At 44.7% G+C, this 14470-nt stretch overlaps 1 protein-coding gene across 5 annotated transcripts in view; it reads right to left on the reverse strand.

The window, feature by feature from the left end:
- ARHGEF28 (Rho guanine nucleotide exchange factor 28) overlaps positions 1 to 14470 on the reverse strand; it is a 292104-nt gene that overhangs the window by 160424 nt on the left and 117210 nt on the right. For all 5 annotated transcript variants that reach the window (XR_013167187.1, XR_013167186.1, XM_077139472.1 and 2 more), the window contains exons 4-5: positions 7621 to 7768; positions 1726 to 2019 (exon numbers count right to left, since the gene is read on the reverse strand). Coding sequence is in view for 3 of the 5 variants with exons in the window: in XM_077139472.1 (XP_076995587.1) it covers positions 1726 to 2019; positions 7621 to 7768 (442 nt within the window). In the remaining 2 variants the exon portion in view is untranslated. The remainder of the gene's footprint in view (positions 1 to 1725; positions 2020 to 7620; positions 7769 to 14470) is intronic.

The raw sequence follows: 14470 nt of genomic DNA on the forward strand, positions 1-14470 counted from the left end.
CTGAGTGCCTAAGAAACTATAAACTGCTCAGATTGAAACTATATGAAGGTTAATACAGAGCAAATCCAGAAAAGCTCCCAATCGGCAGCACTCCACCAACTGGATTTGAAGACAGTGGGTCAAAACACACCCTCTAAAACATACGTGTGCACTGTAAAAAACCTAATACCAGTCGGGTGATTTTTACCAACTGTCCTTGTCTAAACAATGAAATGATTGATGTAGGCCCAATCACTTGGCTTAATTTATACAATAAAAACTTCAGGGCCTTCCCTCCGCCATCCCTGCCCGAGTATCCAACATAAACTCTAAAGTAAAAAATCAAAACGGGCTCAGAGGAATCGAGATTTGAATTTATTAGTCTAAATGCCTGCTTTGTTTAAAAAAAAAAAAAAAAAAAACTGGAATTCCGACAAAAGAATCCTAATAAATTCATCTGTTAAGGCCTACCAACTTAAAATGGGCTATTATTCAGAAATAGGCATAAAAGAATGAGGTATGTAAAGGATGGTACAGAGATTTAAACACATCGTGAGCTAAGTCAAATTCCCTAAGATAGTCAAAAGCTTTACAATAAAAACAGCTTAAAGCATGAGTGTTACCCCAGCCCCCAAACACTGATGGAGTAGAGTGTTTAGACTGCAGCAGAGCTGTTATTAACCATTCCTGGAGAAAGTGGAGAAATATATCAAGAATTGCCAAGCAATTATTAACAATGTCAGGATTTTATCCTCTGCCTCTAACTTGCTCTTATGAAACTTATTTCCGTAATGGAGAAACTAATCCTACTTATAATAATGCCTGAGAGTCACGTCCAGGCAACTTCTTTTGCTGCTCAGATGTGGCCTGTTTAAGCCCAACTCTGCAAGTGAACGCATTACCCTCCCTGCCACGTGGGACATGATGGGCAGAGGTGGGAGTCTCCCCGACACCATGGGACAGGACGCCCAGGGGTGAGCCTGGCCTGGGATGTGGGACAGACAATGCCTTTCTGACCAGGGAAAAAAGAAATGTAACAAAACAAGGCATCCATGGCTAAGAGAGTTCAAACAGAGTCGAGAGGCGGCCGGGAGGGTCTGCTTCGGCAAGCTTCCAGCGCATGCTGCTAATGGTCTGCTACACCAAACCCCAACTGCAGAGCCCTGGAAACCCGTGAGAATACTCAGGGCTCTGTCTGAGACTTCTTAAGATTTTCACTCAATTTATTTATCATAAACCCATAACCACCAGATGATTCCTAGGCCAGATAAGCCCTGAACCCCAGAGGGACCAGCCTCTCTACGCATCAGCCAGGTGCCTCCCCTGACCCTATAATGCCAACTCCCCTCTTCCAACATGAAGAAGTCAGGACGGCCATTGCCCCACCATCCTCAAGAGTGGAAGAAGGATCAAAGGAGAGGAGGAGTGTAGTAGAAAAGACAGGACTTGACAAATGAGTATGACTGCCGGTCATTATATTGGCATTTCCTTTTAGTCCCCAGTGTCCTAGAGCAGCTAGAAGGAAATAACTGAAATTGTAGAACGTTAATGCATACCATATTTTGAAATTTGTTCTGTAACTACTTGTTAAAATGTACTTTGAAATGTACCACTTTTTGTATATATATTTCACAATTAAAAATGTTAAAAAAGAAAAGAAAAGTGGGCAGGAAAACGCCCCAGGTAAACAGGCAATGAACTGGGAAGGCACATTCTGAACACAGGAATTTTCTGGGAGAGACCCACCTTGAGGGGAAGAATCTCCCAGGACAGTCCACCCGAGAGGCCACTCCAGGTGGGTCATGGCCAGCACGAGTTCCTCGTCCAGAGCAGGCAGCTGTCCCGCCGTCAGGGCAAATGGGGTCAGCAGGGTCTGATGGCTGCAGGCCGTGAGGCAGCCGGCTTGGGTGACCAGCAAGCGGGCCAGCCTGCAGGCCACATCATCCACGTAGGTCACTGGGCCAGATCCCATGGTCACCGGGGAGTAGCCTTCTGAGCAAAGGCACACAGACACCAGCACCGTCTCTCGGAGCCCATGGCCTGGTGACAAGACAGCGGTCAGTTCACCCAGGGTCTGCAGGAGATGCGCTCACAAGGAAGCCCCTACCCCCCGCGCCCCTTAGCAGACCCCATGGCACATTCAAGGAAGGATGGGCAGGAGAATGGCCTAGGGCGCTGCCACCCATCTCAGCTAGCCATCAGGGGGGGAGGACAGCCAGGCAGGAAGCAATCCGGCCCATTACCTTCAAAGCTTACAAGCCTATGGGGCCAAATGAAAGCTGAGTCCATCTCCTGTGACTGATTCCTGATCTCAACATTCATCAGAGCATTTTCCTATCATTATCACACCACTTTTATTTGACTTCCATGCAAATCCTGAATTGAAGTTTTTCCCCTTTGTTCTTTTCAGGTCTCCCATTTTCACCTGAGTCATACATTTTTACATAATTATTTAGGTGATAGTTTTATTATGAGAATAGCACCACAAAATTATGCGAATTCACCCTAATTCCTCAGAGCTCCTTGAAATGGTGAGATAAGGTGAGAGACGACCACAGAGCAGAAATGCTGATGGAGCTGTTCCCGCCCCACCTCTGACGCTGCTTTTCTGCCTCATGGGCTCTCAATGTTCTGACATGGGGCTCACCCAACCCTGCTGTGGGTCCCCCCCCGCCCCCGACACTGCCCTTCTGTCCTCCACTCGCCCACTTTGCCAAGGCTGTTGAATTTCTACTCAGGTCCATTTTTATTGTGCCTGGTTCCCTGGTGGAATTTCCAGGAATTGGCACCAGTGGATCCCTGCAGTGACGCTGGACGGCAGGAGGGTCCGCCGTCAGCCCCCTTGGGTCCACGGCTTCACCTGGCCGTGTTCCTGCTCTGCGTCAGGCTCCACGGGCCACCTGCGGCCAGGGTTCCAAGGACAAGACCGTCCAGATGCACCAGATGGGAGCCGTCCATTTCCACATTGTCTTGCTGAGATGTGGGCCACTCTGCTGTTGCTTAGATGTGGCCTCAGTCTCTCTAAGCCCAACTCTGCAACAGAAGTCATTGCCCTCCTCCCTACGTGGGACATGACATCCAGGGGTGAAAGTCTCCCTGGCGACATGGGAGATGACTCCCAGGGATGAATCCAGACCTGGCATCATGGGATCAACAATTCCACTCTGACCAAATGGGGGAAAAGAAGTGTAATTAATAAAGTACCAGTGGCAGAGAGAGTTCAGATAGAGTCGAGAGGCTACTCTGGAGGTTGCTCTTACGCAAGCTTCAGGTAGACCTTGCTACCTGTCACTTGCCAACCAGGACCATTCCAGCCAATAAAGAACCCCTAGGGCAATACATAAGGTTCCACAAGGGTTCCAAGAACTAGAGGAACTTTCCAGAAACCTACAACCTCCAGATGGGTCCCTGGTCCAGATAAGTCCTGATACCTAGAGGGCCCAGGCTCTCCAGAACATCAGATAGTTTCATCTCCCTACCCCGTATTACTGACAGCCCCTTCCAACATAAAAAAGTTAGAATGGGCATAGCCCAAATACCCCTGAAGAGTGCAAAAGAAAGATCAAAAGTGATAGTGGATTTATACAGACAAGGTTGGGTTTAATAAACTAATATAATTGCTGAATCCTTAAATTGATGTTTCTTTTAGTCTCTAGTATCTTAGAGAAGCTAGAAGTAAAAACATGAAATGGTAGAATTGTAACCCATACCAAACTCTAAAATCTGTTCCACAGCTAATTGTTGTGCTGTGCTTTGAATTTATTGCTTTTTTGTACATACACTATTTTTCACAAAAAAGAAAAAAAAGTCAATTGTGGTGATAAAAAAAATACTTACTCCTTCTAGCTTCCAATGTTCTGGAGCAGCTAGAAGGAAAAATCTGAGATGATGGTATGGTAGCCCATGACAAACTCCGGGATCTGTCCTGAAACTACTTGTTGAAGAGTGCTTTGAAAACTGCTTTTTTAAATTTCTTTGCTGTATATGTTATATTATACAAGAAAAAAAAATTATTTTTTAAAAATTAGGCAGCCCAACGGTACAGGCACAAGATGGCACATACCCCACCCCAGACTGCCCTGCTACCCACTACGGAAACCTCTTCATGTATCTTTGAGAGGTTACCTGGTAAAACTGTAGCCAGAGAAATTTAAGGTCCAGAGAGAGAGAGTGTCACCTGCTTCCAGGAAGTAAGTTAAGATGCAGGTAAGAACCCACATTTTTAAGTTGACCACAATATAATTAAGAATAAATGTTTCTTTATAAGTGAGGAGGGGAAGGAGGATAGCCTGCCTGCAAATAAAGAAAAAAACAATATAAAAAGTTTTGACATTAGGAGTGGTATTATTACTATCACTATTATTCCTCCCTAAGAGGCTTAAGAAAAGAAGAAAACGTAAAAAAAAGAAGGGGAAACTAAAGGCAGGAAAATCATAAACACAAACACCAGAGCAAAAGGCCAGAGGCAGAGGAGACCTGTCTGGTAATTACGTGCCACTGATTAGGTTTGTCTTTTTGCTTGTTTGTTTTTGTAAGGACGGAGGCCACTGGCCCTAAGAGATATGGGCTCAAAACGGACCACGGCAAAGACACAAACGGACATTTGCACACCAGTGTTTATAGCAGCATTATTTACAATTGCAAAGAGATGGAAACAGCCAAAATGTCCATCAACAGACGAGTGGCTAAACAAACTGTGGTATACACATACGATGGAATATTATGCAGCTCTAAGACAGAATAAACTTATGAAGTATGTAATAGCATGGATGGACCTAGAGAACATTATGCTGAGTGAGACTAGCCAAAAACTAAAGGACAAATACTGTATGGTCTCACTGATATGAACCGACATTAGTGAATAAACTTGGAATATTTCCTTGGTTACAGAGACCATCAGGAGATAGAAATAGGGTAAGATAATGGATAATTGGAGCTGAAGGGATACAGACTGTACAACAGGACTGGATACAAAAACTCAGAAATGGACAGCACAATACTACCTAACTGTAATGTAATTACGTTAAAACACTGAATGAAGCTGCATGTGAGAATGATAGAGGGAGGAGGGCTGGGGACATAAATGAAATCAGAAAGAAAGATAGATGTTAAAGATTGAGATGGTATAATCTAGGAATGCCTAGAGTGTATAATAATAGTGAAATGTACAATGTACAAATTTTAAAAATGTTTTTGCATGAGGAAGAACAAAGGAATGTCATTATTGCAGGGTGCTGAAAACAGATGATAATTAATAGTTTAAAATGTCACCTTATGTGTGAGACTAAAGCAAAAAATGTTTATTTGTTATAAAATTTATATTTTGACTAGAGCATTTCCTAATATAACTCATGTAGATAGTTTGATTGAATGTCATAAGTACTTGGAATCTCAGGTAGACATGAGATTTTGTTGGTTTGTCCAGAGTGATGCCCCGATGAATCCCAGAGTGATTTGATCAGTGAGTGGAAAAGTATTTGCAAGCCCCCTTCGGGGAATGGTGAGAGTGGGGAGAAATTCAACCTCCCCAAGTTGAATTCTTTATATTCTCACAAGCAGTGTGGACAACCAAAGCTATAGGCTGAGCCCCCAGTCTTGGGGGTTGTTCACATGAAACTTAACCCCACAAAAGATAGGTCAAGTCTACTTAAAATTTAGGCCTAAGAGTCACCCCCAAGAGAGCCTCTTTTGTTGCTCAGATGTGGCCTCTCTCTCCAGCCAATATGATGAGCAGTCTCACCACCCTCCCCCTCTCTGCGTGGGACATGACTCCCAGGGGTGTGGACCTTCCTGGCAATGTGGGACAAAGATCCTGGAATGAGCTGAGACTCAGCATCAAAGGACTGAGAAAAACTCTAGAATGAGCTGAGAATTAACATCAAGGGATTGAGAGGACCTTCTCAACCAAAAGGGGGAAGAGTGAAATGAGACAAAGTGTCAATGGCTGAGAGATTCCAAACAGAATGGAGAGGTTATCCTGGAGGTTATTCTTATGCATTAAGTAGATATCACCTTGTTGTTCAAGATGTAGCGGAGAGGCTAGAGGGAACTGCCTGAAAATGTAGAGCTGTGTTCCAGTAGCCATGTTTCTTGATGATGATTGAACAATGATATAGCTTTCACAATGAGACTCTGTGAATGTGAAAACCTTATGTCTGATGCTCCTTTTAGCAACTGTATCAACAGAAGAGTAGAACATATGGAATAAAAATAAATAATAGGGGGAACAAATGTTAAAATAAATTCAGTTTGAAATAGTGGTAAATGAAAGCGAGGGGTAAGGGGTATGGTACGTATAGTTTTTTTTGTCTATTATCATTTTATTTCTTTTTCTATTGTCTTTTTATTTCTTTTTCTAAATCGATGCAAATGTACTAAGAAATGATGAACATGCAACTATGTGATGATATTAAGAATTACTGATTATATATGTAGAATGGAATGATTTCTAAATGTTTTGTTAATTTTTTTAATTAAAAAAAAAGTTAAAAAAAAAAAAAAAACAGCCCACGGTGTGAGAACTGACAGCAGATTAATTCACTGGCCAAGGCTGGGGGTGCTGAGAGACAGGCATGCAGCTGTGCGGTTCCCCAGCATCCGTGCTACATGCTCAGGTCTGCCCTCTTTCCGTACTTGATGGGAACACTGCAGAAACACTCAGGGACGTCTCTGCTTTTGAAATTAGGGACAATCTCATCTATAAGAAAAACTGAAGGTTCCCCATGTGAGGCAACTTAAGAAGGCCTGAAGACAAAACTCAACCAATCAATAAACACGAGCCATAAAAACAAAAGTAAAAGCCCTCTCTATCCTGCAGGTGATGACACCTCAGTGATGCCTTTAAGTCAGAGCTTGATGTCTCTTAGACACCCAACCCAACCCCATGAAAACTGACCATATGGAGAAGGGCTGTTGGCTCCTAATGACCTGCAATTACTTCGTCAGCAGACACTATGGAAACTGGAGCAAAGAGCTGGGGGAATTACAGGTTTCAGACGTGAGGGTGGGAGAGAAAGTTCAGGAGCCTGAGGTCCAGCAAGGGAGCTTCTGGATGGACAAGGTGGCAAAGGAAAGAGCCCTGGGCACCAGAAGGAACAAGGCAGGGAGAGGAGGACATGGGCTGAGGCACTGGGGAAGGAGGAAGGGAGCAGGACCTCGCCAAGCTCTCTGTCTGCCTAGGTCATCCGGGGGCACGTCCCGCACCGGAGGAGCTGATGGTTAAGGTAAGGCACTCCCTCCATCGAACCTCAAAAGCATGTCCCCACTTGAGACGGGGTGAGCTGGCGGGGTGGGGGCCCCCGTCTAAGCTGCCAGGACCCCAGACGCGCGGCCACTGTGTAAATGATCTTCCTGGCACGCCGCCCCTCTGGGAGTACAGTGCGATTCCTCTGGGAGCACTGCACGGCCCCTCTGGGAGCATCGCAAGGCTCCTCTGGGAGCACTGAGCCACACCTCTGGGAGCACCGAGCCACCCCCTGGGAGCACCGAGCCACCCCCTGGGAGCACCGAGCCACCCCCTGGGAGCACCGTACCACCCCTCTGGGAGCACCATGCTTCTCCCCCACTGGTTCCAGGCCCACCGCCCTGCAGGGAAGAAGTCTCCAGACGGGTTCCCCGGGCACAGGGGCAGGGACAGCTCACCTGGCACGCTGGACTGGAGGACGTTATCCTCGATGCGCTCTGCGACCGTGATGTGTCTCTGCTGAGATCCGTTGTAGATAAAGTAGAACTCGGCATCTTTAGGGAGATACACATTTTTGCCAAACTTCGCGTAGATTCTCAGCTGGCCCTGAAAATGGAGTAAGTTGGGGTGCCATCGCTGTCCTGGCACTGAGAAACCACAGTAAACAGGCCTCGGGGCCGAGACAGCATCACTTGTCATACTCGTTTCACACGGCTGAGGCTTCAGTCCTCCTTTCCAACAACGACGCTGGACAGCAGGGAGACGCTGCCTGACGTGTTTAGCTAAGGTTTTTTTTAAGTTGAAGAAGATCGGGGCATAAGGAAGTTTTGTTTTGTTTTGTTTTAATTCTAATCGATGTGAGCAGGAGACTTTGTCTTCTGCTTCATTTGAATTCCTACCTGCTTAGCACGGGGGCTCGCGCTCGGTTTCACCCTGCACTACACCGCTGCCCTCAGCGCACGGCCCGTGATGACTGTCCCCAGCGGCGGCCTGGCCTGTACTGCGGGTGGGAAGAGCCTCAGGCGCTCACAAACGGGGCCGAATAGGCAGCACCACCCGCTCCCACGCGGCCCACGCCACTTCCCGGACCACCGTCTCCTCCGAAGGACTGCCAGGTTCTCGTCCTCCTCCAGCCGGGCCTCCCGCCCCTGCTCAGGCCTGAGCCCTCCCAATGCCGGGGAATGCGGCCGCCCTCAGTCACGGCGGCACCTCTGAGGACAAACGTCAAAGGCAGAGGGCGGCAGGCGAAGGCCCTCACCCCGAGTCCACACAGAGGCTCTGGGGGGGGGGGGGGGGTCCGAACCCAGAGAGCCGCCCCCAAAGGAGCACAGGGGTGGGGAGGCGGCCAGGTCGTCTTGGGCAGCTGGGAGGACAGGAAGGAGCCAGGGCCCTCCCCTCCCCCTCACACACACCAGGCAGGACAGGGAGAGGCGCGGGGGCACCCAGCAGGGGACGGCCACCGGGGTCAGCGCTGGGGAGAAGAGGGAACAGAGACCAGTGGACGCGGTCTCCACCTCGACTTGGCTTTGATGAGTTTGAGCACAATACCGCAGAGGACAGCAAGACAAACCAGGATCCAAAGCAAAATCAGGACAGGCCCCTTCCTTCCTGTAGCCACGGGGTTATTTAATTTTTTTACTTCTTTTTATTTTATTTTTTTTACACACGGAAGCTATGTCTTCTAGTGGCTTGCAATCCACTAGAAAAGTTATCTAAACTTTCAAAAAGTTAACCTAGAATTATGAATTGGTATAAATACAAACTGTGGAGTTCTCTATTAAACACCAATCTGCAATTTGAAATTGTCCTTTCTCTGTAGGTGAGCACATGTGTGCGCACGCGCGCGCACACACACACACACACACACAGAAGTGTAATCAATAGAAACTAGCATGCCAAGAAAAATGTACCATACAATAGCTTCAAAAAAAGCTCAGGAAGGGGATCTGAAAAGCAAAAAACAATAACAAATTCTTGACATGACTGAGAGAGGAAATTTAGATGAAATTCCATTTCCTAAAAAAGGAAGCCCAGTTTGCTTTAAACATGTTCCTGGTTGCTGAAGGGACCGCTAATGATGCACAAAGAGAATCTGACCTGACCTGGTTTTGATTTTATTTTTAACAGAAAATAAACTGTACAAACAGATCAACATTTTTCACACATCACAAGGATATCTAATCTGCAGCTATTCAAAACACTGATCGAGGACCACACCTTATGAAAGGGTTTAATTATAACCCTTTCCAGTGAACACAACGCACACACAGCAAGGCTGCAATCCCGTTGCACCTCCACTGCAAAAACCAGACCAAGCTTCACGCTGCTAAAGGAAGACACAAGCACCATGACGTCAGAAGGAAGGCGTGTGCATTGGAGACGGGAGTCCAAGGAGCTAGCACTAAGAAGAATATTCAGCAGTGAAAGGGCGTCTCTCATTTGGTAATCACAAATACACCAGAAAACCACAGTGAGAGAGATTTTGGGAGGGGAAGGAGGAGAGGTGATACAGGAACCAACAAAGAGAGACTCAGTGAGAGAGAAATGGTGGTGTTGGGGCAGGAGAGGGAGGCAGGAAGAGAAAGAAAACATGACTATGAAAGAACAAGAAGGTCTGCACTCAGAAAGTCAAACAAAGCTCAAAGGAGATTTAGGGAAAGCTGCGTGAGCTCAGCAGGGGAGAAGGGTGTGGGGAAGCCGATGCTGAGAAAGCTGTGCCCTGGAAATAACCAGCCACAGGTGGCCAACCTGGGCCAGACTGAGGGCCTTCTAACCACAGGGGGCCACTAAAAACCTGCTACTTTTCTCAGAAGGCCACTAACTCCACACGGGGCAAAGAGGAACCCCAACCCAGGGAAGTCTGGGCACCTCCTTCAATTCCCCATCTGGATTCAACGGTGCGCTTTGCTTCAGACAATTAAAAACTATAACCTTTCCTAAGGAAATGTATTGTAATCAGTATCAGAAATCACTCTGCTTCTACGCAGAAATAATAGGTAGGTTATGACCATTCTGCCAATTGGTCATAATCCAAATAAAAACCACACAAATATTTCACTGAAACTTCTGGAAACAATCAGAGGTATGATGGGCAAAATTATCTCCCCAAAGTAGTTGATATGCTTAACATATTCTAATTAAAACCCAAATTGAATTTTTTTCAAGTGGAGCATAACAAGCTCATCCTAAAGTTCATCTAGTAGACTGAATTCACAAGAATAGAAACTGAGGTTTTCAGAAAGAGAACAACGTTTAGGCCAAGGGGGAGGGTGGGGAGCTTGCCCTAACGTAAAGCAAAATATACAATAAAACCACAGTAATTTAAACAGTATGTTAGAGGCACAGTGATAGAAGTACAGAACTCAAAAACACACCCACACACCCAGGGGAACTATTCAATAAAGGGAGTATTTCAAATCAGTGGGGAAAGAAGAGACTATTCAATAAAAGGTTTGGGAACAAGAGCTATCCATTAGGGCAAAAACATACCTCATATCAAATATTTAAAATTCCCAGTGAATTGGGGATGAGGGGTTAGAACAGTGTGGAATTCCCACCTGCAGTGTCGGGGACCCGGATTCGATTTCCAGCCCATGTGCTCACCCCACACACCCCAAAAAGTTCAACAGATGGTGCTGCAGTAACAGGGCACTCACATGGAAAAGGGGTGAAATGTGGACCCCGCCATACAGCACACCAAAAAAAAAAAGTTCCCAATGAATTCAAAACCTAACATCAAAAGTTACAGAAGAGCATAAAATTAGAAAACTATCTAAAACTTTTCTTTACTGAACAAACATGATGACAATTAAAGCCATCTAAATTTGAACACACTGACAGCACCCTAAAATGCATATATCAACTTTTTTCAGTTTTCCTCTTTCCTTCCTTTGTTCATATGCACTACTGATCATTGCTAACGATGCCTATGGCATCAATACACATACGGGTGTGCTTTACTCTCTTCTGTCAGAAACAGCTTTCCAGGTTGATTCCCTCTTTGGCAGCATGCTTAACTGCATTCCATCAAGTTCCTGACGCCCCATAATTTATTCCATCATTCCTCTAGTGTTGAACACTCAGGGTACTTCCAACTTTTGAACATACTAAACAATTCTACAATCAGCATTTCATGTACATGGCTTCATGCTTCATATTTCTTTTTTCTTTTTAGGATAAAACCTCACAAATGGCTCCAAGAATGTGAACAAATCGCCACAAATGGCCAAACTGCTTTCCCAATATGCTACAGCAACACCCAGGGCCACCCGTGCTGGTCAAAAGTATGGTTTGCCTTCCAACATTGCCAAAACCGCTTGTCTCTCACAGTGTATCTAAAGTTAACAGATAATAAACAGCACCTCCCTGATTTAATTCATATTTTTCAATTGCCACAGACATCTACTGTCAGCCTTTATAAAAGTCTGTTACACATGCCACACGACCCTGCAACCCGTAACTAGGTGTGCATATGGAGGACTGAGTGTGGGGACACGAACAGACATTTGCATCCTGGCGTTTATGGTGGCAGCGTTTGCAATTCGCAATGGAGGTGGCCTCAGGGTAGGTCAGCTGAGGAAGGGAAGGGGTAACCATGGTGTATACCCACAGCCCACAGCGGGCTACTGCAGGAATGAAGGAATGAGGCATGTCGTGAGGAATGAACCTTGAGGACAGTATGCTGAATAAAATGTCAGAAACAAAAAGGCAAATAGGACCATGCCTCACTCATGTGGATTAACTACACTTTACAAACTCAGAGAACTGAAGTCGAGAGCGTGGGGTATCAGGTTGGGGCCTATTGTAAAGGTTCCTAGACCGTTAACTCTTAACAGCAGTCACATATATTTAGAAGTTATAACTGATATTTCTAAATTCTGAGATACTGAGCTATTTTTATATAACCTGGTCATTCCCTGAAACTTCGGGTATTCATGTGACACCTGAGACTCAGAGTTAGAGCTCTGAAGCTCTGAAAGTCAGCAGTACCCCATACAGGAAATGTTATAAAAGCTGAAAAAGTGATCAGACTTCATCTAGAGAAATGAGTGAAGCTGATCTGGATAGGACTAAAATAGAACAGAACACTGGGGAAAGGATGATAGGGCCTGTGTTTTTGAATGTCAACCTCTGGGAGAGACCAAAAGGAGAGATGTTTATTTGGGGCAAAATTTATATTTTAGGTACCACATTACCTAATTTAACTTATATGATCAGTTTACCTGAATATCACAATTGCATGGAATCTTGAATAGGGCGTGAGATCTTGTTGGTTTGTCCAGGTTAACGTGACGCAATACATCCCAGAGTAATTTTGGCAGAGAATAAGAAGTATTTGCAAAGTCTCCTTAGGGAACTGGGGAGAAAGGAGGAAATATTCAACTTTTCCATCTGGGGAATTCCTGATGTTCTCGAAAGCAGTGGGGACAACCAATTCAATAGGATGAGCCCTCCATCTTGGGTTTCACTCAAGAAATTTATTCCTGCCAAAAAAGAAGCTAAGTCTACTGATAATTGTACCTAAGAGTCACCCCCACAGATCCTCTTTTGTTGCTCAGATGTGGCCTCTCTCTCTAAGCCAACTCAGCAGGTAAACTCACTGCCCTGCCCCGTACGTGGGACATGACTCCCAAGGGTATAAATCTCCCTGGCAACATGAGACAGGACTCCCAGGGATGAGCCAGAACCCAGCATCATGGGAAAGAGAAAGCTTTCTTCACCAAAAGGGGGAAGAGAAAAATAAAACAAAATTAAGTTCAGTGGCCAAGAGATTTCAGAGTTGAAAGGTTATCCTGGAGGTAATTCCTATGCATTATATAGATATCCCTGCTGTGTGTTGGAGTGACTGGAGGGAAGTACATGAAACTATTAAGCTGTGTTCCAGTAGCCTTGATTCTTGAATTAGACTGTATAACAATACAGCTTTTACAACGTGACTGTGTGGTTATGAGAACCTTGTGTCTGGTGCTCCTTTTATTCAGGGTATAGATAGATGAGTAAAAATTTAAAAATAAATAAATAAGGATAAACAATAAATAATAGGGTGAGATACAGGGCAAAAACTGGGTAAGTGAAATACTGTGCGTCAATGAGAAGGAGGGTAAGGGGTATGGGTATATGAGTTACTTTTTCTTCTTTTTATTTCTTTTTCTGGAGTAATGCAAATATTGTAAAAATGATAACAGTGATGAATGCACAGCTATGTGATGATACTGCGAATCACTGATTGGATACTTTGGATGAATTATATGATGTGTGAATATATCTCAATAAAATTACATTTTTAAAAAGTCACAGCAGAGAAGCAAAGGTTTTTGTAAAAAGTCCATTTAGTATACTGCCATCATTATTTAACAACCTGATTGAATTGCAGTTTAAAGAATCCTAGTCTTCTCTTTTCTATTTCACAATTGAATTCAGCTTTGCCTCAGGCAAGTCCAAAATATTCACTTTCCAAAGCAAACCAAACAGGATCGATGTCAGCGTCATCCCCTCTCCCCTCCAAACAGCGAAGGTGTGCTACTGCTCATCCATGCTGCCCGAGTGGAAAGCACTCACAGGGATTCCTGTGCAGCCTCTGAATACCAGGATAAGAAGGAAAAGGGGAAGGACAAGTGGAGAGCAGAAGGGTGAACTAACTATAAAAGACTTAGAAAACATTTCTTCAGAAACAGCCTTTGGTTTAGGAATGGCTTCCGTTCCTGGAAAGGAAGAAATCAACCACAGCAGGGCAACATTTCTGCTGGCAACTAGAAGAAAAGAGAGATTAACTGAAAAGTCATATTCTTTTTGGGGGGTGGTGCATGATCTGGGAACCGAACCCGGGTCTCCCGCGTGGAAGGCGGGCATTCCACCATTGAGCCGCACACCCACCCATGAAAAGTCATATCCTTAAAGGATCAGCAAACCGTGGAAACAATGCGGAAAATGTAAAAAAAACTCCAGAGAGAGAACAACTCAAAGAGACAGAAGCCAGAAGACAATGGGATGAGATCTTTAGAGGGTAAAACAAAATAAATGATGACTTAAAATTCTAGATCTATCAAAAATATTCTTTAAAATGAGGCTGAAAATTAAATATTTAATACAAACACTAAAGGAATCCACTGCCAGCTGGCCAGCACTAAGAGAAATATTAAAGAAAATTGTTCAAGAAGGAAAAAAATTATCTCAAAGCAAAAATGGAAATGTAACAGAGAATGAGAAACAGTGGAGTGGGCAAATGTGAGTAAATGTTGTGAATACTGAATGCACAAAATAATAAGCACAAGGTAGTGGTATTTAAAACATTTGTAAAACTACAAAGTA

Source organism: Tamandua tetradactyla, chromosome 21, assembly GCF_023851605.1.
Source record: "Tamandua tetradactyla isolate mTamTet1 chromosome 21, mTamTet1.pri, whole genome shotgun sequence".
NCBI classification, from domain to species: domain Eukaryota; kingdom Metazoa; phylum Chordata; class Mammalia; order Pilosa; family Myrmecophagidae; genus Tamandua; species Tamandua tetradactyla.